This window comes from Heterodontus francisci, chromosome 15 (genome assembly GCF_036365525.1).
Source record: "Heterodontus francisci isolate sHetFra1 chromosome 15, sHetFra1.hap1, whole genome shotgun sequence".
NCBI lineage: Eukaryota > Metazoa > Chordata > Chondrichthyes > Heterodontiformes > Heterodontidae > Heterodontus > Heterodontus francisci.
Genome location: NC_090385.1, coordinates 78,782,358 through 78,806,250, shown reverse-complemented (window position 1 = coordinate 78,806,250; position 23,893 = coordinate 78,782,358). Strand labels below are relative to the sequence as shown.

Sequence of the window (23,893 nt, the reverse complement as noted above, 5' to 3'; positions counted from 1 at the left end):
TCATCCACTCCCTACGGGGAGGCCGGATGTGAGTTATTGCTGAATGTCCAATTGTTGTTGGGGCCCGGGAGTGGAAGCAGAAACTCGAGTTGATCACTGGGCAGTAGACGTTACTGTACTGGTTTTGAGGCTCGCTGGTGGTCCAGCATTATTCCCCTTCTCCACAGTATGCCACATGCGTCGGTTCATGGCGGGCACTCATCTCTATCCCTATGGGATGTGGACAGACAACATTATTCCCTACACCCAGCAAAAGAGATCCCGTAAGGAGGGAATCTCACTGGGTCGTGTATTTGGGTACGAGGTAGTACTTTGGCTAATTGCCATCTCCCATGATCCCTGTATTCTCTACCCTGAGAAGGGTTTGGATCCCCTGGTTCTTTAGTGTTTTGCTAGCATGTTGGTTAAATTCAAATCTAGTTTAAAATTCCATTTAAACATTGCTTTGCTCAATATGATTTCGAAGTCAGCAAGCTCACTAAAGTTAATAGTTGTAATTCAATAATAAATACTGGTTGGCTCTACACAATTATTATAGCAATTCAGTTTTTTTTTTGAACTAAGAGTTCCAATTGACTCAGTGAATCTGGCTGTGCAGTTCAGCCACGAAGCTAGCCAATGTGCTCATGTACACTTAATGGAGTCTAACAACCTCTCTCGTTCAGGATACAAATAATGAACAGATTATCCAAAATGGGAGCCTACAGTCAACATTCACATTGGTTAGACAATTTAATAACAAATAGCTTGAGTAGAACTTAATCCAACAAGTAACTGCGTACAGATATAATAGGGGTTATAAAGTTAGAACTACAGCGGATGATACTGATGCTAGATTTATGCGTGATTGCTTTAAGTATAAGGGAACCTTCATTGACACGCTTTGCAACTTCAATCACTGCTATTCCCCATTCCCAACTGCCCAGAGCTGCTACTTAGGTATACTAGTTTGTTAACCGTGACATTTTAACGTTCCACGCGCCCGATCACAATTGGCATCGCTTGAGTTCTTATAGAACAGGCCTTGTTGGGTCCCCCAGTCAACTGACTTGGTTCCTTCTATGATCATGGTTGCCAGACATATCAGCAGTACTGAAGTTTTCATGGTCCTGTAAAGAGAGAATATAGCGGATGCCGGTTGTTACAAGTTAGTCATTATTTGTGTTTTCATACTCCTTGATCTGTGACCAGTGGTTCCATTGGCCTTTCACTTTCACTTCCACATCCACACATACAAGTGTTGCTGGTCATCGGGACCTCGTAAGGTCCTTGCCAGTGAGGTGCTAAGCCTGATTTTGCAAGTAGGACCCTAACCATCACTTGATCCCCTACTCTTGGCAACTTTTCTCTATCCTTTTAGAATAACTTCCAAGTTCTGATGTTCCCTACTTAACCAAATTTGGATTGCGTCTTTAACTTGCTGCAAAAGTTTGAAAGGTTAAAACTGGGTTTCCGCCAGACTTCGACAACGACTCCGGACTTATCTTTATATCTAAAAAACAAACTGGAGCTTCATCCCTAGTAGCCAGTAGTTTCTGTCAGTATGTCTTAGTTTTAAAATTGCACTGAAAATCACAAATTCAAGCACACCAACATCATGCGCCCAAACAAAATAAATAAATCCACGCATGCCCACAGATAGAAAAGAGTAGCATGTGCGTTTAAAGGAAGGGAAACAGAAATAAAGCAATTAAGTCAACCATCCCAATTCTCCTTTCTTCAAATGTCTTGCTACAACTACAATTAGAAACTAAAGGAAAAAGATCAACTCTCACAAAGCAGACAAACTCAAAGAGGTTATGCAGCAGCCTTTCACGGTCATCCTCTGACAAGTATTCTGAACTAGCTGAGGCCTGGTTACTCAGGTCTTCCTTTCATCCCAAGTGCCTTGAGCCATTCTCCCTTCCCCTGGTAGGGCTGAGTAAATCTCTGAGCTTAATGCATGGTCTATCCTGGTCTCACACTCTGACTGTAAAACCTGGTAGGTGGCCTTAACATGTTCTCACTGCTGCTCAGCTTTGCTATACCTCTGTTTCAACAATCTCTCATCCACTTCCCTCTTTTCCCTTTCCCTTGATATAGCCACACAATATGCCTTCAGGTACTCCACTTTCCTGGCCCACCGACCTGTCTCTTCTATATGTCTGGGTCGTTGCTCCCCTCATTTATCCTTTTCTTTTTGTAATTGACTCTTTCTCCTGTCAACTATTGTGCACCTATCTTTCTTCTCTTTCCTTTATTTACTCAATTCTGACTCTCACTGTCTACACTTTTCCTCCTGCTGTTTACACTTCGCCTGATAAGCCAACAGCCAGACTGCTTTTATTTGTCTGTCTTTACATGTGGACCCCTGCATCTACTATTCTGCCTCACCAACAGGGTTGTCTGAAATCTGAACAACCCGGATCCACCCTATAAATTTCACTACCACCAAACAAAACAAGTTAGAAAGCAAGGCTTTCTAATAACTTAAACCCTCCTCTTTATCGTAACTTCTTCTAGTTTCTTTTAACTTAAACCAATTTAATACAACTTCACTCACAGATGCTTCACATACATTCACCTCTACCATTCAACAACTTCCAAACACACAAAGAGACGAAACACCAACATAGACTTAGACACACACGCAAACACACACAAGTTTTCCTTTTTGTCCTTTCAGCAGCATTCTAGACTACTGTGGTACTTCTAATGTAATTTCTACCAGTTGTTTTCTGAAACTTGTTTCTATCTCCGGACTTATTTCTGGACTCTATTAATTTGTTTCTGATTTTGGGAATGTTTGTGGATTCGCCAACAGAGTTCCATATTAGAATTGATTCTGATCCTAATTGCCTTGACCTTCTGACCTTTCTTTAGGCCCTTCCAACACGCTCTTTGTGCTTCTGGGGGGGGCGTCATAAGATTTCCACCTACCTTTTTTCATTTTACTGATCAAATTTTCATCTTCATCTGCTATAAACCTGGTAAGGGACCCCCACCCAGTCCCTAATCCAGGCCTTCTGCACTATTGGTCATTCTTTCAGAGTGTGGTCTGCCCGAGCGGTATTGACCTACCGATACCCTTTAAATCCCCTGGGCGGGATTGACCTGCGGGATGCTCTTTAAATCCTCTGCACAGCTTCGACCTCTTGTGAATGTCTGCTTTGTGGTCTCACTCAGCGCAGTCTCCTGCGTGGTAATGGCCTTCGGGATACCTCTAAATCCCCTGCGCGGCATCACCTTCTACGTGGCTCTGTGTTGCAGCTTTCTCAGCGCAGCTCTCTGCCCGGTTCTTTCAACTTGCGACCTACTAACCCTGCACGCACTTTGATCGCTCGGCATTCGAGTCTCCAGGTGTTGGTTCTTTGATACCCACTTAAAGTACCAGTCCCGTGACTGTGAGGTAGGCCTTTCCTAACTAATGGTGGTAAAATAAAAGATACTCTTGATTGGTCTCCTCACTGTCGCGGTTCCAATGTGTATCCTGTTGACTACACCAAATGTAAGGGGTGAGGGCTTGCCCAAGTACCCAAAAATGCCTCATGAGTCGGATGTCTTGTTCAAATGAGCGTGCAAGGAGAAGTCCTACTCTCACGAATGATCGTAGGGAATTCTACTAGTGCAATGTTTGGGCAGTCAATTTTTACAGTTACAGGAGGTTTACTTGACAAGCTGTTTCTTTAATTGCGTCATCTTCCCATCTTACTCTCTTCCCTAATCTCAGCTTTCTTTGATCATATTATTCATCTCGTCAACCTCTTGATTTAGGTTATTCATGTGATTCCCTGTATCTTCCCCCTGACCTCGTCTACTTCTTGATCAGATTATTCATGTGATTTTTCTGTGTCTCACAGACAAGCTTTTCTCAAGTTTCAGGGGCCTAAGTTTTATGCCAAGTATGCCATGATCCCCATAGGCCAGTCAGTCTTCCCTTACAATGCATACTGATATAGGCCATGGAACCTTCCTGAATAATATTATTCTGCACAACATTTGCCAGTTCATTTATTGACCCAGCCATCAGAATTTTACGAAGCTATCAATAGTTCTGTCGATTCCATAATCATTTTGTTTTAGTTGTGGATTAAAATGTAATTATTTAATTATTTCTTATCATTAGTTATGTTTTTCAGTTCTTTCACTATTAGATTTTTCATGGTGAATTCACATTAAATTCCGTTGTACAAAGTAAAATCTTTCCATTCCGAAGTTCTAGGGTGATTTATGAGAAAGTTTGCCTTTCATTAAATATAATTATTAGATGCTGGAAGATGCTAATATTTTGAAGCTTGCTTAGTTCATTGTCACAACAAGTACTTGGAACAAATAAAAGAAAGAAAGACTTTGATTTATATAGCCTTTTTCACAGCTACTGGATGTCTTCGTGCTTTACAGCCAGTGAAGTACTTTTGAAGTGTAATCACTGTTGTAATGCAGGGGAAAAATACAACTAATGGACACAAGCCTTCTAATTCTCCTTTCCTTGTGTGGCAGTTCCTTCCTAGCATTTTATAAAAGCTGGTTTTGTTCAAACCATATACAAATTTGAAATGTACAGACTTGACAGTCTAATTATACTAAGTAAATATCCAAAAGTAATAAATGTATTATGACTAATTAAATTCTAGTAAGGCTTTAAAACTGACACAATATTGATAAGTGTCTAATTCATGAGTGTTATAATGTTAGAAATAATAATTCATGGTTTCCTTTAAATTTGTAGATGAAAAAGAAGAGGAGGTACCAGCAGAAGCAGGTGAATCTTGAATTGCATTATTCTCCCAATCAGTGGCATTGTTCACCGCTTCATCAACAGTACTGTTTAGATCCAGAGCAATTCATGTTTATCTTTGTTTAAAATTGTAATTCAGGACAAATTACTTTCTGGTTTATATACAGGTGGATCAAGAACACTAGCTTTGCTTTTAGCCTGAGTGTGATGCAATTCACCATGTTTGCAGGAATATATGTGACACTGAACATATGGGGTGGAACTTTGTGCTGGTGGCGGGGGTCTCTAAGTCGAAGGAAACCGATGCTGAGATCCCTGCACCGGCTCATGTACGGAAGGTCCTCTGAATTTAGTACCAATCAGGCACTTGACTGGACAACGGCAGGCCTTCCGTACGATTAAGCACCCTGCGACCGGAAGTCCAGGGCTTACAGAGCTGCCAGCAAATCAGACGTTGGCAGCTGCAACCCCACCGCAGAGGCGGTGGCTGCTGCTGTAGCTGTTTCAACCAGACACTGAGGAGCAGCGTTGGAACCAGTCTCAAGGTAGGTCAGGGTGGGAGGGGTCTCACGGGGAGGTCACAGAATTGTTACAGCACAGAAGGAGGCCATTCGGCCCATCATGTCCGCACCAGCTCTGCTAAAAAGCAACTCCCTCAGTTCCATTCCCCTGCCTTTCCCTTAACCCTGCACATACTTCCTTTTCATATAACTGTCTGATTCACTTTTGAATGTTTCAATTGAACCTGCCTCCACCATGTTCTCAGGCAGGATATTCCAGACCTTAACCACTCGCTGTGTGAAAAAGTATTTCCTCATGTCATTTTTGCTTCTCTTATCAAATATTTTAAATCTGTGCCCTCTGGTTCTCAATCCTTTCACGAGTGCGATCAGTTTCTATCTACTCTATCCAGACCCCTCATGGTTTTGAATACCTCTCTCAAATCACCTCTCAGCCTTCTCTTCAAGGGAAACAGGCCTAACTTCTCCAGTCTTCATAACTGAAATTCCTCATCCCTGGAGCCATTCTCATGAATCTTTTCTGTAGTCTCTCCATTGCCCTCACATTTTTCCTAAAGTGCGGTGCCCAGAACTGGACACAATACTCCATTGAGGCCGAACTAGTGTCTTATACAAGTTCGACATAACTTCCTTGTTCTTGTACTCTGTGCCTCTACTAATATAGACCTGGATACTGTATGCTTTATTAACCGTGCTCTCAACCTGTCCTGCCACCTTCTTTAGAATTGTACCCTTTATTTTATATTGTCTCTCCATGTTCTTCCTACCAAAATGAATCACTTCACATTTCTCTGCATTGAACTTCATCTGCCACCTGTCTGTCCATTCCACCAACTTGTCTATGTCCTTTTGAAATTCTACACCATCCTCCTCACAGTTCACAATGCTTCCAAGTTTCGTATCATCTGCAAACCTTGAAATTGTGCCCTGTGCACCAAGGTCTCGGTCATTCATATGTATCAGGAAAAGCAAGGGTCTCAACACTGATCTCTGGGGAACTCCACTACAAACCTTCCTCCAGCCTGAAAAATATCCATTAACCACTTCTCATTGTTTCCTGTCACTCAGCCAATTTCGTATCCATGTTGCTACCATCCCTTTTATTCCATGAGCTACAAGTTTTCTCACAAGTCTGTTGTGTGGCACTGTATCAAATGCCTTTTGAAAGGTCGGTAGCAAGGGCAGGAGGTCTTCCTCAGTGGGTTCCCCCTTCCTGATGCCGGGACCCTCGTTCAGGCACTAAGTGCCTTTGAACGAGGGACCCCACCCCCTACCGCAGCTGGGAAGTAGCCTGCATAGATATTCCCTTGCGATGACAGGACCTCCCGCTGCACAGGTAATTGCGGTTGCGGTGGGAAGAGGCCCTTTAATTAGGGATTAATTACCCAGTTAAGGGCCTCAATTGGCAGAGGGGCGGGAAGGCCGTTCACAGGCCTTCCTGCCTCGGACTAAGTTTCGCAGAGGTGGGATTGTGGCAGGATCCCCGATTTTATGCTCTTCCTGCCGTGGGGAGAGCATAACATTCTACCTATAGTGTTTGAGAAGCCAATGTCCAATGGCCTTTGCAGCTTGAAAACAAATCCAACAGAACTCTTGCACTTTGATTTGTTTTCTGCATGATATCAATATTTCAGCACTTTCAGCTGGGAAAATGTTTATGGGAAGGGAAAATGATATTGGAAATTAATCATTTGTGTTTGTAGTTGCTGTGTATAATGCAGATAGCAGGATGTGCATGGTATCTTTGTTTGGAGAAGATGGTGTCAGTGGAGACAATGGTCTCTTTCATTGCTTAAATGAGAAGCTGTCTTGATGTCAGTCTAAGACAGCATTTAGTGGGAGGGAGGAGATTTCAAATCATGTGGGTCCATTGTTTATGGTGCATTCAAATTTCTGCCAACAGTTCTGGATGGTTGGTCTGGTATAGGTTTGAGAGCAAATAAGTAATTTGAATGTCATGAAAGAAGCAAGAGTGTCAAGTTAATTTAGAGGATTGTTGTGCAGAAACAACTTGAATTTGCAGCAACTTATTTTATCGCAAACCAGAGATATATATAAAGTGCTCTGAAATTTCCAATTAATATACAGGAATAATTAGAAAAGTATAAAAGTAAAAATCTTTTTCTGTTTAATAATAGAGATCATTCTAGTATTGCGAAGTAGCTTACATGAAAGCAACTGAGACTTTTTTTTAAGGAAGTGTTAATAAAGGTTTTCTCAGTCTTATCACAAGTTCTGAGGAAAGTGAAGTACCTGCTATGAAGAAATTGACTCTATAAAATGTCTTGAGGGGGGAGAATTTTAACCCCAAAAAATGGGTGATTTTGGGTCAGGTGGAATGTTAAAAACATGATTCCTGACTCCAGTCTACCAACTTGCGTTTTAATGCAGGCGAGATGGATGGCAAGTGACCAACACGCTCCCAGGAGGTGGGTTGGCAATTTAAATATTATACTGAGGCTGTATGCCTCATGTTTTTTCATTATTTCAAATTTAACTCTGGCCAGTTTGATTTCCGGGGCCTTGGGAAACCAGCCAATTGAAAGGAGGCGCGAGCCGCTGGATCCATGTGGTGTGTGCCTTTGGATCCGGTGTACCTGCCTTGCCAGCACCACACCACCCCCACCAAACCTTTCCAATCTCCACCTTCAGCCTTCAATCTCAACCACCCGCCCCCTTCTTTCCCGTGTGAGGCTTGACCATTCCTGCTCCTGCGGCCTCTTCAACATTTCCCCCACCGCAATTGGAAGCCAAATGTATCAGTCCGCCTCATGTTCAGTCGGGGAACATGTCCATGGCATTATGCGCACATTAAGACTCCACAGCATGTGGGGAAATCATGACTTCTGATTTTCCTGCTGCTAGAGGGTCCCCCTGCTCCTAGTGGGTCAAAATGTTAAAATTTCTCCCAAGATTTGCAAGCTTTTCTAAATAAAAAGTTAAGCAATCATCTGCAAATTAAAAAGGAAAACCTGCAGATGCTGGAAATCTGAAATAAAAGCAGAAATGCTCTAAATAGAACAACTTGCATTTGTATAATAAAACGTTCCGCAGTGCTTAACAGGAGTATTATCAAACAAAATTTGACGCTGATCTACATATTAGGGGAGATGACCAAAACTTTTAAGGAGCATCTTAAAGGAAGAGAGAGAGGTCGGCAGACAGAGATTTAGGTAGGGACTTCCAGAGCTTAGGCAGTTGAAGGAATAGCTGCCAGTGGAGGGGCAAAGGAAATGAGAGATGCACAAGAGGCCAGAATTGGAGGAATGCAGAGTTCTTGGAGGGCTGGAGGAGGTTAAAGATGGAGAGGGGTGAGGACAAGTGGAATTTTAAAATCAAGGCATTGCTTAACTAGGAGCCAGTGTTGGTCAGCGAGCATGGAGTATTTGATGAACGGGACTTGGCATGAGTTCGAACATGAGCAGCAGTGTTTTGGATGTCAAATTTATGGAGGGTAGAACGTGGAAGGCCAGACAGGAGAGCATTGAAATAAACAAGTCTAGATATAGCAAAGGCAACTTTCAGTAGCAGATGCGCTGAGGCAGGGGTGGAGTCGAGTGATGTTACGGAGGTGGAAATAGGCAGTCTTAGTGATGGCATGGATATCTGGTCAGAAGCTTATCTCAGCATCAAATATAACACAAGTCTGGATCGTCCTCAAGCAGTTATCAGCGAGAGAGATGGAGTCGGTGGCTAGGGAACGGAGTTTATGACCGGGACGGAAGACAATGGTTTCAGTCGTCTTAATATTTCAGTAGAGTACACAGCAGGCCTGCCACTATCTTAGCTTGATATTTTGGGTGTAGATTTTCCGGAACTGGAGGCTGAAATATAAGAACCCGTTGATGGAACTGAACTAAACCAAGAGGGAGGAAACAGCAGGCCAAAGTCATGTCAGAAAAGCTGAATCTTGTATATTTTTGTATGAGTAAAGACCATTGAAGTTGGAAAATGCACATATTTCTATGTTTTTTGTCAATGTCCCATGCCAATTTTCTGGTATTTGGTTTCTGATTAGTGGACCGATCAGACTCGTTTCTGGACGTTGCTTTTGACTGGTATTAAATCTCCATGCATGTTGAAATACAGCCGAACTTGTTTTCTGCCTTGATCTTTTTGGATCCTTCTGTTCGATGGGCTTAGTTTTGATTCAGATCATGCAAAGTGATGACTTTGTAAAGATATTTTTGGCTGTAGATGTGATCTGTGCCTATTACAAGATGTAGATTTTATTTACAGTTAAAAGATGATAATGCTTTGTTTTGGGAGGATTTTGTTACCCAAACGGAGCTGATTCACTGTTGCGATTGCCTTTTCTTCCTTTTGCTATACATCGTTCGACTATATTTCATATTGTAGGATAGCACTGAATTGGTCTAAACATTGCATGTTAGGCAAATTTTGTCCAACGGTTTGTGATTGCAGAATCTGCCGCTTCACCTGAAGCCCTAAAAGGGGTTGCCACAGCAGTGCCTGAACAGGTCTCAGTGGAAGTAACAATAGGAAATTCTGAAACTGAGCGGCTCTCAGGGACAAATGAAAGTGGTAAGGATAAGATGTAAGGTGGGTCCTGAGTTGTGTTGTTTTCCCAACAAGCAGATGCAGTATTTTAGATGCTATTTCATCATCTTGTGAACTGATAAACCCAAATTGTTTCAAACATATTGACGACAGTGACCTAGGATTATCAATTTCATACTGTTAAGGTTGGGTAAATTATACCCATGCATCTTCATCTGTTTATCGTTGACATTGCTATAAAAAGATATTTACTTTACACACTCTAGGTAACATTTCATGATGAACATAATGTTGCATAGCTTATCAAAAACTAAAGCGATGTGGTTTACTGGTGTAGTTATTGATTTGCTCACTTGTATTGTTCTCAGGGTAGTGTGGGAATGTATTTGAGTAACTTACTTAGATGACTGTAACCACAGCAGGAAATCGGTTAATTGTGATTTGTAGTTTTAGAGCTGGGAACTTCCATTGATTTTGTATAATACTTGATTATACCAATTCAAGTGTCACGTTGCACATTTCAATTTTTTTTCATTTGATTTAATGTTATTTATGCAGTTCATTAAAAGCAAAGTATAGCCTGTTGTAAAAGTATTTGCACAAAGGTCTAAATGATTCTATTAGTCAAAAAGCTTTGTAGTTTGGCACTAAATTGTTGCAGGAAATGAACCCAGGTAAAAGTTATTGCGGATGAGGAAAAGGAACGTTCAATGTTATTTGATTGTGTGAAGAATAGATGGCCTGTAGTCTGAGGAAAACAAGTGATGCTAAGAGAAAGGAATTTGATAAATGTTTCAATAAGAACTCTGGTTTAGTTAAGATCATTTTGCAACTTATTTTACCAGTAGCGAATCAGCCTCTGAAATACACAAACTTATATTTAATAAGTTATTAAACACGTAAGCGAGAGCTAACAAATGCAAAGTACTCAATACTGTAAGCGATGCACTTTATTAAAAACGTTATCTTTTCAATTGGTTAGGCTTGTAAACATCGCATTTTCAAGAAGCAGTTTTAAGATAGCAGTTGTAAACAGTTGATGAAATGTGTGCTTTTGTGAGCAAGGTGTAAAGCAGGGTTGTCCAAACTTTTTGCATGGGGGGGGGTGGCCCACAAAATTTTTGTCTGACATAGTGGGCCAGTGAGATCATTTCAGAAAGATAAAGGCATTAAAAATTTATCTTGCTATTAATCAAAACCACAACAAATGCAGATTTTTGTGAAGAAGCTTTAAATGAGAAGATTAATGTATTGACTTGCTTTCTCTTCACTAGGTTGGACACTGATTTAGTGAGATACCTGGCATTGTTTTGCGTGCACAAGTAATCAATGTTTGCCTGCATGCTTGTATCGATGCAGAGTATTCCAGATAGTTGTCATTCTGTGAGGAGTGATCTTGATCACTCTCTTTTCCCCTCTCACTCCCTGCGGTTCCCACCCCCCCCCCCCCCCCCCCCAGGGTCCTTCTCTTCTCTTCTCACTTTCTGCCACCCCGTTCTTCTCTTTTTTCTCCCCCCGTCCTTCTCTTTCATCCTTCTCTTTCCATCCGCAGGTCGGATGGAAACCTTTGGTGGGCCCTATTCTGGTGTAAAGCATCTATATAGTCTTTGTGATTCCAGCATAATACATGATGCAACTTTTCCCTTGCCTGCTAATTGTCAGTTAATGTGACATTATAAACTTAAGGTGTATGTTGTGCACTGTCTCTCCTACCATATCCATTAGGAACAGTATTTGTTGTAACCAGCAGCTGCTTCGTGCTTCTGGGTTTGTGTTGTCACCTGAAAGACATTCTTGGAGAATGAAATTTAATCTCTTAATTATTTACTTTATTGATGGCAACTTTGCTGACTTCATAGATTGTTTCCTGTTCTAATAAGATCATCACTGGTAATGCTGGATACTGGGCACAATTTGGTAAAAGTTTTTTCCTTCCTCTTCTGACAGCATCAGCAGTTGTGCCAGTCAGTGCTAGGCCTGACATCCCATCTCATGCTCCCTACCTTCTGATTGGTGGAGGAACTGCATCATTTGCAGCAGCTAGATCTATCCGTGCACGAGATCCTGGAGCAAGGGTGGGTAACAACTTCACTTCTTCATTAGACAAATTTCTAATTTAGTGCATATTTAGGCTGCTACTTCCCCTATATTGTTAGCTGATTATGGCAGACATCAGGAGTGTTCCACGTTCAATCTGTGCTAAGTTAGTTGATTTCCAACAAGGCAGAAATCTCAGCATCTTGGTTTAGAGAAGGAAAAATCCGACAGCCTGCCTAGTCCTGATTGCTGTTCAGTGATCCACCTGCTGTAAGTGAATGTGTGCGAAATTTAGTTCAAGACTGGATTGTGGCCCCTACACTCAAGTACCAGGCAGGCTGATATTGTCTACTGTTCAGGTTCATACACAAAGAATGGACACAAGCTAAATATTGAAGGGTGCCTTATCCAAGGACGCAATGCCTTAAAAATGAGGTGGGACAAAGGAATTTGATGTACAGTAGTCCTCGTGAGGGATGTTGTGTTCTCAGTTTATAATATAGCAAATTTAGCTCAGTTTGCAATTTTCTATATATTCCTACAAAAATGTGAACAATATAATTTACAAAGTGTAATTATTTCAGAAGACGTATCAGATGTAATACTGAAATGGTTAAAAAAAAATTTGATGTATGTGAATAATTAGCAACTGGTTAAAGAGAATGAGTCACATGACATAATGTTGACTCTTAAATTGCAATATGATGGTTGTAGTTCAATAATTTTGGGTCAGCTGGAATTTTGTTTACGAACAAAAGTAAATGTGTAAACTCAACTTTAAAGTCAAAGAAATATTGTGTACTCATTATCTTTCAGTGATGTTTTGCACTGGTCAAGGGAACCTCTTGTGCAGTAGAATGGAGTGTTCTTCCACTTTTGACAACAAGGGACAATTTCTGAGTTTGTGGTTTGTTGGAACAGTGATGTGCAAGTGTTGGTTCATTTGTTTTGAAGCTATGCTCTCTGTTTTCTATGTACATCCAAACGTAATGTGGAAGCATGATTATCAGATTGTTGGATTTGACGTAAAAATTCTGCAAATTTTGAAATCATACTTTTCAAAATAATACCCTATTTCTCAATCTGAAGCTTAGCTTAAGCCAATATGTCCCATTGGAATGGAATGACAAATTCTTCAATGTACATCCCACAGTGGCAGTCATTTACTAATCTTTTTTAACGTGATAAAGTTCTGCACAACATAAGTAGGTTTCCTAAGTTCGTTTTTTTTTTAAGTCACTCGATGGCCAGTATCTGATTTAGTGCTTAGTAATACACCTGAGTAATTTGTATAAAAGTTTTAACATTGTGTCTTTGTGTTTCATGAAACAAATTTTGGCTCTGAGTTTGACTTGTGGCCTTCAATAGCAAAATGTATGTATTTTAATGAGATTTTGTATGAGGGAATTCCTCATCTGGAAATAAAAATTGGTGTGTTCTTCAGCAGTCGTAGGGAGTTTTCATTGTTAATTGTCTCCACACCCTGTTACATTTATAATTGCCTATGATGCATGTACAGAGTGCTCCAATAGGATTTTTCCATTCAGGGCAGGGTTGTCCAATCTTTTTGTGTGAGGGGCCACATTACAGCATTTATCTTGCATAGGGGGCTGGTGAGACAATTTCGGAAACATAAAGGCAATAAAATGTGTCTCACTCTTAATTGAAACAAGAACAAATGTGCATTTGTGTGAAGAAGCTATAAATGAGATTAATTTATTGACTTACTTTCTGGTCACTATGTTGGACACTGATTTAGAGAGAGCCTTCTTCCAACAGCACTGTGGGTGTACCTACCCCACATGGACTGCAGCGGTTCAAGAAGGCAGCTCACCACCACCCCTCTCGGCCTGCCCACTTCTCCCCCTAATCTTGGTCTCCACACTCTCTCTCCGTCCCCAGCCTCTCCCTCTCCCCCTCACCCCTCTCGCTCGCGCTCTCTCTTTCTCTCTCTCTGCGCCCCCCCCCCCCCCCCCCGCTGTCTGCGCCTCCCTCACTGCCCCCTTTCTCTAACAGTTGCAGAGCATGAGTGATCAGCACAGCTTTGAGGTTCTTCAGTTTTGTTAACAATTCGTCCTGTCAATTTCACAGCTAATGGGTGCTGTCATCGGGAACAGCGTTTTCTCAACTTCGGACAGATCCGGGGTTTTCCAGCGCACTTTAAAAAAAGACAAATTCGGAACCATGCAGAAAACTCTGAATCTGTCCAAAGCTGGGAAGCTGCTGTTTCCAATGTCAGCATTTGTCAGCTATGAAACTGACAGCATGATGTTTTTTTAAAAAGCCAGTTTGAGAGGACAATGGAAAATTTCTCATCTCTGAAATACATCCGCGGGCCTGGTCCTGGCCTGCAGGCCCCATATTGGACAACCCTGTTTGGTTTGATTCTTTGCTGCTCAGACTCGCCAGAGAAGATGTAGGACTGGAAATGTAGCTGAAGGCAAAACTGAGGATGAGATGAGAGCATAAATATCTTGTTGTAAATTGGGTGTCCTCTGACTCGCCTTGAGAGTCTCTTAGTTACCTTAGATAAGTAGAATCCAAAAAGGCAGGACTTCAGTTGACAAAATAGAAGATGATTGAGTTTCTGCATTATAACGATCTGCAGAAGAAATGAATAGCTCCTTCCCAACTGTGATGTGTGTATCTGTTGTATGTCCTGGTACTTCAGCAAAATAGAGATGTATCGCAGTGAATTCATTGGAGTTGGGTCATAGCTTAAATTCTCATGTGTTTGATATGTTATATATGTTTTAGGTCCTGATAGTTTCAGAGGAACCAGATTTGCCATATATGCGGCCACCGCTTTCGAAAGAGCTCTGGTTTTCTGATGACTCCAGTGTACCAGAAACTTTGAGGTTTAAACAATGGAATGGAAAAGAGAGGAGGTATGCGTTTGACTTTGCTGAAACTTAACTTTAACAGTCACTTAGCAGATGCGCCTTTTCTGTTCAAACTTTACATTGAAGAATTGTAACAGAATATTGGCTAAAGATGTGTAATTTTTGCTTTATTTTCTTCCTCCTCCTCCTCCAAAAAAAACCATTAGTTGAGAAAAGGGAGCAAATAACCTATTTTGCCTCCTTGTTAAGGTAATGGTTATTAAGTGGGAGAAAGTAAATGTGAGGCAAAAGTCATCGGAAACAGTGTTTCCACAAAATATTTTTCTTTTGAGGTATATGCTTACCACTTAATCAAAGGAATGGAAAAAAAATCAGCCAGGGTTCCCACTCCTGACCATCAAGTGCCTCTTCAAAACCATTTCTGCAGCAAGGCCAAACAGATATGCAACAGCAGAATGTAGATTAGGTGGAAAATCTATAACTTGGTTCCATTTATATGTATGAAATCATTTTTTAAATGGTATATACAAAAACAGTAACACATTTTTAGAAAAATTGGGCATTTAAATCTGTTTAAAAGTGATTTACTGTGCTCAGCAAAAGTCTCCTAAGAGTTCCTGCAAAAAAGCTGCCAATGAGTGTTCCGTGACTTCATACCTGAGATCAGCAGAAATTTGCTAAAATGATGGCTTTAAGCACTAGTATTTTAACCGCGTCTCAATTGCGGTGAACTGAACGAACACAAAAATACTGTTAAAACCTAAGTGTTCCGATTTCAAATGAGCATTCAAACGATATCATTATATCCTCATTTAGGATGCTGCTAACAAGCAGTTAACAAGCTAGGAGATGCATTGTTGCAATTTTAAATGGGGAAACTCACTGCTGAGTTCATTTTACAAGATACAATTTGTAAATACTGGCACTTTAACGATTTAGAACATGGGCTAGATTTGAGCTTCTGTAAAAATCATCTGATTAGGAAACTAAAATTAATGATCTCCATGCAGTTCATATTTTCTTCAGTCATGTGCCTCGCAGCTAACTAGCAACAGGTGTTCTAAATTTGAACACTGTTGGGGGTCACCATTCTTTGAAATCTCTGTTGCTTTGCAGTTTGTTAATCCCTGTGAGTTTTGCAGACACCACCACAACCTGGATTAAGAGTCTGCGAAACCAACTGATAAAGTAATTGAAATCAGAGGAGTTAGATAATCCCCATACATTTCACCTTTTGCAGATAAAGCCTAAAAGTGTGAAATGCATAGAGGTCAACATGCTGCAACCAATAAGGATATCAAAAAACTGTATTAAGGCAGTAAGCATTCCACGACAATTACTATACGGAAATCTGGGGAAGAGAAACGAGAGAAAAGTGAAATTAAATTCTGTGATAAAAACAGCAAATGCTAGAAATATTCAGTTCTGGCAGCAACAGTGGAGAGAGAAACAGAGTTAACGTTTCAGGCCAATGACCCTTCTTCATAAATGTCTTTGTACCTATTTTCACAAAATTTTAGTTAAGAATGTAAGAAATAGGAGCAGGAGTGGGCCATTCAGCCCCTCAAGCCTGCCCCGCCATTCAATTAGATCATGGCTGATCTGTCCCAGGCCTCAACCCCTCTTTTGGGCCTGTTCCGCCTAACCCTCAACTCCCCGAGATTTCAAAAATCTGTCTACCTCCTCCTCAAATACATTTAGTGACCTAGCCTTGACAACTCAAGGTAGAGAATTCCAGAGATTCACTACCCTCTGAACGAAGAAATTCCTTCGCATCTCCGTTTTTAGCATGTGCCCCCTTATTCTGTAACTATGCCCCCTAGTTCAAGATTCCCCCACCAGTGGAAACATATTCTCAACATCTACCCTGTCAAGCCCCCTTAAAATCTTACTTGTTTCAATAAGATCACCTCTCATTCTTCTAAACTCCATTGAGTAAAGGCCTAACCTGTTCAGCCATTCTTGATAAGACAACCCTTTCATCCCAGGAATCAGCCTAGTGAACCTTTTCTGAACTGCCTCCAATGCTAGTATAGCCTTCCTTAAATACGGGGACCAAAACTGTACACTGTACTCCAGGTGTGGCCTCACCAACACCCTGTACAGTTGTAACAAGACTTCCCTATTCTTAAACTCTAATCCCCTAGCAATAAAGGCCAAAATTCCATTTGCCTTCCTAAGTACTTGCAACTGCATGCCAACTTTTTGTGTTTCTTGTACAAGAACACCCAAATCCCTCTATACTGCAGTATTTTGTAGTCTTCCTCCATCTAAATAATCTGCCTTTTTATTCTTCCTACCAAAGTGAATTACCTCACGCTTTCCCACATTGAGCACCATCTGCCAAGTTTTTGCCCACTCATTTAACCTATCTATATCCCTTTTCAGATTATTTGTGTCTTCATCACAACATGCCTTCCCACCTATTTTTGTATCGTCAGCAAATTTGGATGCACTACACTCTGTCCCTTCCTCCAAGTCATTAATATAGATAGTAAATAGTTGAGGCCCTAGGACCGATCCTTGTGGCACCCCACTAGTCACGGCTTTCCAACCTGAAAAAGACCCATTGATCCCGACTCTCTGCCTTCTGCGTGTTAGCCAATCCTCAATCCACGCCAACACATTACCCCCAATACCCTGAGCTCCTATTTTGTGCAATAACCTTTTATGTGGCATCTTATTGAATGCCTTCTGAAAATCCAGATACACTACATCTACCGGTTCCCCTTTATCCACTCTGCTTGTTATATCCTCAAAGAACTCTTTTTTTTAAAATTTGTCAAACATGATTTCCCTTTCATAAAACCATGTTGACTCTGTTTGATTGCATTATGTTTTTCTAAATGTCCTGCTATTTCTTCCTTAATAATGGACTCTAGCATTTTCCCAATGACAGATGTTAAGCTAGCTGGTCTATAGTTTCCTGCTTTCTGTCTCCCTCCTTTCTTGAATAGGGGTGTCACATTAGTGGTTTTCCAATCCGTTGGTACCCTGCCGGAATCCAGTGAGTTTTGGTATATAATGACCAATGCCTCTACTATCTCTGCAGTCACTTCTTTTAAAACCCTTGGATGCAGGCCATCAGATCCTGGCGACTTGTCTGCCTTGAGTCCCATCAGTTTGTCCAGCACCTTTTCCCTTGTGATAGAGATTGTTGCAAGTTCCTCCCTCCCATTTGCACTTTGTTCATCTATTATTGTTGGGATGTTTATAGTGTCTTCCACCGTGAAGACCAATGCAAAATATTGGTTTAAATTATCTGTCATTTCCCTGTTCCCTGTTATTAATTCCCCAGTCTCATCCTCTGAGGGTCCCACACTTACTTTAGCTACTCTCTTCCTTTTTATATACCCATAGAAGCTCTTACTGTTTGTTTTTATATTTCTTGCCAATTTATTCTCCTCATCAATTTTCTCCTTCTTTATTAGTTTTTTAGTCATCCGCTGATGGTTTCTCAAAAAATTCTCAATCCTCTGGCCTACCACTAGCTTTTGCCGCTTTGTACGCCTTTGTTTTTGATTTGATACTCTCCTTAACTTCCTTTGTTATCCACTGATGGTTCATCATCCACTTCAAGTCCTTCCTTCTGACAAGAATAAATGTTGTTGAGTGTTATGAAATATCTGCTTAAAAGTCTGCCACTGCTCATCTACTGACTTCCCCTGTAGTCTATTTTCCCAGCCCGCTTTAGACAACTCTTTCTTCATACCTCTGTAATTGCCCTTGTTTAAGTTGAAGGCACTGGTTTGAGACCCGAGTTGCTCACCCTCAAACTGAATTTGAAATTCTGCCGTGTTATGATCACTACCCCCCAGAAGATTCTTAACTACGCGATCTCTTATTAATCCTACCTCATTAAAGACCCTGATTTTTAATAAAGAAACAGGAAGTTCTGGAAATACTCAGCAAGTCAGGCAGCATCTGTGGAGAGAGAGAAACAGAGTTAGCGTTTCAGGTCTATGACCTTTCATCAGAACTCCCTGATTTTTAAGTTGTAATGTTACTGCTCAATTTCAAAGATGTTTGGTTAATCTACAGTCTTCATGTTTACAGCATTTATTTCCAGCCTCCATCTTTCTATGTCAGTCCTCAAGATTTGCCTTTTGTGGAGAATGGAGGAGTGGCGGTGTTGACTAGCAAAAAAGTAAGTGCAAAAATTGCAATTCAGTGACTGTACCAAGTTAGCATCAGATTCAAAAGTGATGTTAGAAATGGTAGCGGTGTTATCTAATTTTTCATAGATATGAATAAAGCAAAGCACAATGCATTTTCATGTGGGGAATAGCTCAGGAACTGCATGTTCTTGCACTTGATCAAAATATGTCAGTTCTTCTCATTTCCTCTTTGATTTTAGTGGACTTCCTTTTATAATACTTTGGAGTAGTCGCACATTTGATATAGTGGGGAATTGAGCTTGGGTATAAAAACAGGGTTTAAAAAAAGCATTGAGATGCTTTGTTGTAGGAAGGCCTTGCTAATTGCAAGATTTGTTTGTGTTCTCTATCTATCTTTGCAGGTTGTACACATGGATGTCCGAGGGAATAAAATAAGACTCGACAGTGGTTCAGAAATAACTTACGATAAATGTTTAATAGCTACAGGTAAATACCTGATATTTTTAACATATGCAGCCCTTTGAAGCTCATGGCTTCTTCTGAGCTTCATTCTTGTTGCAGTGTTGATTATATATGTAAGCTTAAGTAATTTGCTATTTAGTGTCAGTATTAAGCGAACTAAACAAAGAGTGAATGTTTTTACCTACCATGGAAAAGCTTTTGAAGTTAGTCATTTATTGTGAACAAGAAGTAACTTCAGAAACTATTGTGCGAACAAACTGATTTTGTTTCCTTTGACTACTATTTTATTTTCAAATGTTTTAACTTGGTTTCTCCTCTCTTTTTATCTGGTCTCTCCTGGCCACACCCCTCTGACAGTATGGTGTGAGATCAGGAGCTCAGTTATTGATAATTACAGGGGAAGACCCACGACCCACCTGGTCACGGCACTATATCACCTTTTTGTTATTGCCATTTTCTCAAATGATTTCCAGAACTTTTGCTTAAGTTTATATTTTCCCTTCCTCCCACCCTTCCAGTTTTTCTTAATTCAGTTTTCTGCTTGTGTCCCAAGGTGGAACTCCACGTAATCTTCCAGCACTTGAAAGAGCAGGAGAAAAGGTGCAAAAAAGAACAACTCTATTCAGAAAGGTAACTGTATAGTATTACTTCTGTGCCCCATACTTGGATTCCATTTTTGTGATTACATTTCTACTCTCCTACCATGTTATGCATTTAAGCTCCAATGCAATGTAACCAAAAGGTAATTGTATGCATGGGACAGGAACATTCCAAGTTTCAGTCCCTGGGAGATAGTAGTAGAAATACTACAGTTGGCCTCAGCACTCCTCGTCAAGGGGTGGGTAAATTGTCCAGTGCTACTGCTCCTGATTAATATTCAGTGATCCCTCATTTAATGTGTATGCACGCTTGAGCACTGATGGATGTGTAAGGGCAGGATGAGATTTGTGCCCTCTAGAGTCAAACAACATTGACACTCACCGTCTCGGTACATAAATGGCCAATTAGGGGAGGTACTAGAGGGCTGCCAGCACCCATGGAACATCAGGAAAGTTGGGATGAAAAACTAATGGGACGTTACACTGTGCTATTCAAATGTATGGCATTATTCGTTCACAGAAACTGCATTGCCCTGCCATTTTGTTGATTGCAAAGTTACGTTATTAACTCGGATTATAACTCATGGCGTTTTCAGGTAGTTATGTATGGGATGATTCAGTACAGTTAGTAAGCTAGCATGCAACATGTTAAAGGCAATTCCTAAATACAAAACGAAAAAAAGCAGTAACTTAGATACAGCAGGTAGGGGCAATTGTAAAAAGCTTGTTGTGTTCATATATATTTTTTTCCCATTTTAGATAGTAAACTTTGTAAGTATTCAAATTGTCTTCCTACAAGTTTCTATCCTATCATAATTTTCCTTGTAATTTGCTTAATAATTAACTTGCATTTGTCGTGCCCTTTAGCCAGGATTAACAGCTTATGTTACAATGCTCACACTATTTTTGCATCTGCATTAGTGTAAATAGTATGCTGTGAATTTTAATCTGTCTTTCACAAAAAGCCATCCGAAAAGATTGATGGTTTTACAGTAAAATTATAGTTTTCTAACCTTCGTATAGCTTGTACTTGCCCATAAGAATCTCACCCCACCCTCTTAAACTGGTGGACTTCTAATAATATGTCCCGTCCACCTGCCCTTTGCTGCCAACATTCTCCATTTCTCTACTCCTGTCCTGAATAGATTGACTATTTTCTGGGGTGCTGATTCGTTGTTGCCAGACATTAGTAATATACATAGTTGACCACATCTGAGCTTAGCTAAATAAGGCTGCTTTCTCATGAGGGTAATTGCAGCTGTGCATACTCTGTCCTCACCTGATGTTCATGTACACACTTCTAGCAGGGATACTTGTATTGCATTCAGGGTGACAATCCTTGCTGTGTTTTATTCCCTTTCCCTCCCTCCCCACCTATCTGCCCCCACCAAACCTCAACGCTCTGAATCCAATTGTAACAACCTAGTACTAGTGTGGTTACGATCTGCACATTGAACACTGGTTAGAGATTGAAATGTGAAAAGCTCGTACCTTCCTGGTATGTATGGTTAAACAAGTCATGACATTAACCAGCTAAGCTATCAGACAAGTCGATGAGTGAGCCTAAACCTCCATGATGCTGGATGAAATATTTGCGCACACGGCACTGCTCTGAATTTCAGAGTATTCATGGCTCAATGTCTGCATGGGCAAAAGCAATGTAGATACATGAAGCAAAACAAAGTATTGCTGTGTATGGGATGGGGAATATAACCTGACTGTCACAAGTGGAACAGCATTATTTATGTCCTTTCACTTCTACTAGTCATAAGTTATGTATTGTGCATAAGATGATTGCAGTTATAGATTTTCTTTGTTACCTTTTCAAGTTCATAATGGTCGCAAGTCATTCAGATGGGAATATTTCCTGCATTTGCAAATGATATTCAGCATATCAGCGCAGAAATCTGATCAAGCACACTGGCCTGCTAGGTATTTTTTCATTGCTCCGATGGTCCATTCCAAAATCTATCTGTTTGTTCCACCTGACTGCCATTAACTTTGAGGCCTGAGTAAAAGTAGTCTACTCAGTAGCCATAATGGCAATGCAGTTCTTAACCATAAACTTGTTTACTATCTTGCAGGTAGCTGAGGCTTTGTAAAACAAGTTAGAAATTCATGATATGGGATGTAAGAAGCAACTTTACTACATGTACAAAATAGATTTCATCCTTGTAGTAGCTAACTATTGATCATGAATTGTCCATTACATTCCATTAGCTATCTACTAACTGAGGACTTAAGAAAGGGACCTACTTGAGACAGTGGATTCAGATAGGGCGTTCAAGTTACAACCAAGGAGATGGAGGAAGATTTACAGATATTAAGTCGAAGTAAGGGAGGAAATATTACAGCAGTTTTGGTATGTTTAAAGTTAGTCTTGGATATGGGCTGATGTTGCTGGATATGGGCCTTATAACAATGAATAAGCTCAAGTGGGTAACAAAAACTGACTTTGTCTTAAATTACAGATGGAAATAAAATCCAATACATTGGAGAGCATCATAAACCTTTGTCCCAGTTTGAAGCAAAGTCAGTTTTTCTCCATAAATCTTCCATTTTTCAAAATGGACCATTAATTACATTGTTACACAATAGACCCATGCTTACTGAAAAATCTCATAAACCATGAAGTGATTTCTAAAATCCTGTACCAAATTGTTTGCTTTATACTGTGTGTGACTGTGGTGTTACCATTCATTTTTGTAATGTTGTTTGGGGGTAATCATTTCAGACTCTAGTGCAGAAGAAAGTGTAGCATGTTTGATGGAAGTTTAGACTGGCTAATTTAGTTCAATAACAGAATATCTAATCCAGGCTTTAGTTTGGACTTGATTGAAGAGGAAGTGAGGTTAGCAAGGTTCTGGAAAAACAAATTACAATTCTGCATTGAGTTACTTGAAGATTATTTGGGGTGGGGTGATGCCTAAAACGGTGGACAGCTACTCAAAAAAACCAAGTTAAAAGTATTATGTTATGAGAGATCGCATACACCAATAGGTTACTTTAAAAATGAAAAGAAACACCTCACTATTTTTTTTAAAGTATAGAAATATAAGGATCATTTGTATTTTGTAATCTAATATGTGGTGGAATTTGTTAGAGAGAAATATGTAAATTAAATATAAACAATGCTGCAGTGTATTTGCATGTAATGTCCATGAAGTATGGTGTGAAGAATGTCTGCTCTGCTTGACACAAAATTCATAACAGACTGGAGCGTAGAGGTAGCTCTGACTAGTGGTGCAAACACCTGAGTAGCTCCAGTAACTGTCTCTGGTGTTTAAAAATAAATCAACTGTTGTCTCTGCACACCTGCTATCTATTTTTTTCTTTGGTTCTTCAAATGTTGTATAATCTGAAGCTAGATAGTGCAAGGAAGATGCTTTTTAACACCCCCATCTGCTTTAAGAGTATGTTACATCATTTTCTTTGCCTGGTGTAAGATTTCCATGTTGTCTCTAGTTGTATTTCTTGTACTTTTTGTATCAGATATATTTGCATAATTCCTACAGTCTGCATATAGAAATGTGTAAGTATGCATTAGGTTGCACTCTGAATGATATTTAATCCGTATCTTTTGTTAAGTTTTAGACATTTGAGTTCATACTGAATCTTAGTAAAATTTACATGCCTTCAAACAGCCTCTTACCTTCTGTGTCACTTACTCCATTTGATCACGGATTTGCCAATGGGACTCTTAGATCAGAAGAGATTCTAAAATCTAAAATAACCATTAACTCTAGACACCTCCCATTGTTCCTCCCCCCCACAACACCAGAGAAGGCAAGTTATATTTGTTTTCCATTCTACAAATTCTTCTCTCAAAGAATCGATCAGAGATTGGAGTTTCCAGCTTAACTGATGCACCTCTCCTTCTCAAACAACTCAAAAGAACAGCTTGACAATATATTTTAGAGATCTTCAGCAACTTGCACTTGTATGGCTTCTTTCACATTAGTGTTTTACAGGTTAGGAGAAATGTCTTTATATAAAAGGTTATTGGAGTATACCAGAAGGAATAGTTGAGGCTGAGACCACTGCTTCTTTTAAGGGAATTTGGATCAATATTTGA

At 40.2% G+C, this 23,893-nt stretch overlaps 1 protein-coding gene across 3 annotated transcripts in view; it reads left to right on the top strand.

Annotated features, from left to right (window-relative positions):
- Positions 1-23,893, top strand: part of aifm1 (apoptosis inducing factor mitochondrion associated 1) — a 66,950-nt gene that overhangs the window by 19,678 nt on the left and 23,379 nt on the right. Inside the window, exons 4-10 of one of the 3 annotated variants that reach the window (XM_068047717.1) lie at positions 4,709-4,741; positions 9,664-9,783; positions 11,707-11,834; positions 14,554-14,684; positions 18,696-18,786; positions 19,159-19,243; positions 19,773-19,849. In XM_068047717.1, the coding sequence (XP_067903818.1) occupies positions 4,709-4,741; positions 9,664-9,783; positions 11,707-11,834; positions 14,554-14,684; positions 18,696-18,786; positions 19,159-19,243; positions 19,773-19,849 (665 nt within the window). Of the gene's footprint in view, positions 1-4,708; positions 4,742-9,663; positions 9,784-11,706; positions 11,835-14,553; positions 14,685-18,695; positions 18,787-19,158; positions 19,244-19,772; positions 19,850-23,893 lie in introns of those variants that run through there. The other 2 variants (XM_068047718.1, XM_068047719.1) reach the window with 2 other exon arrangements.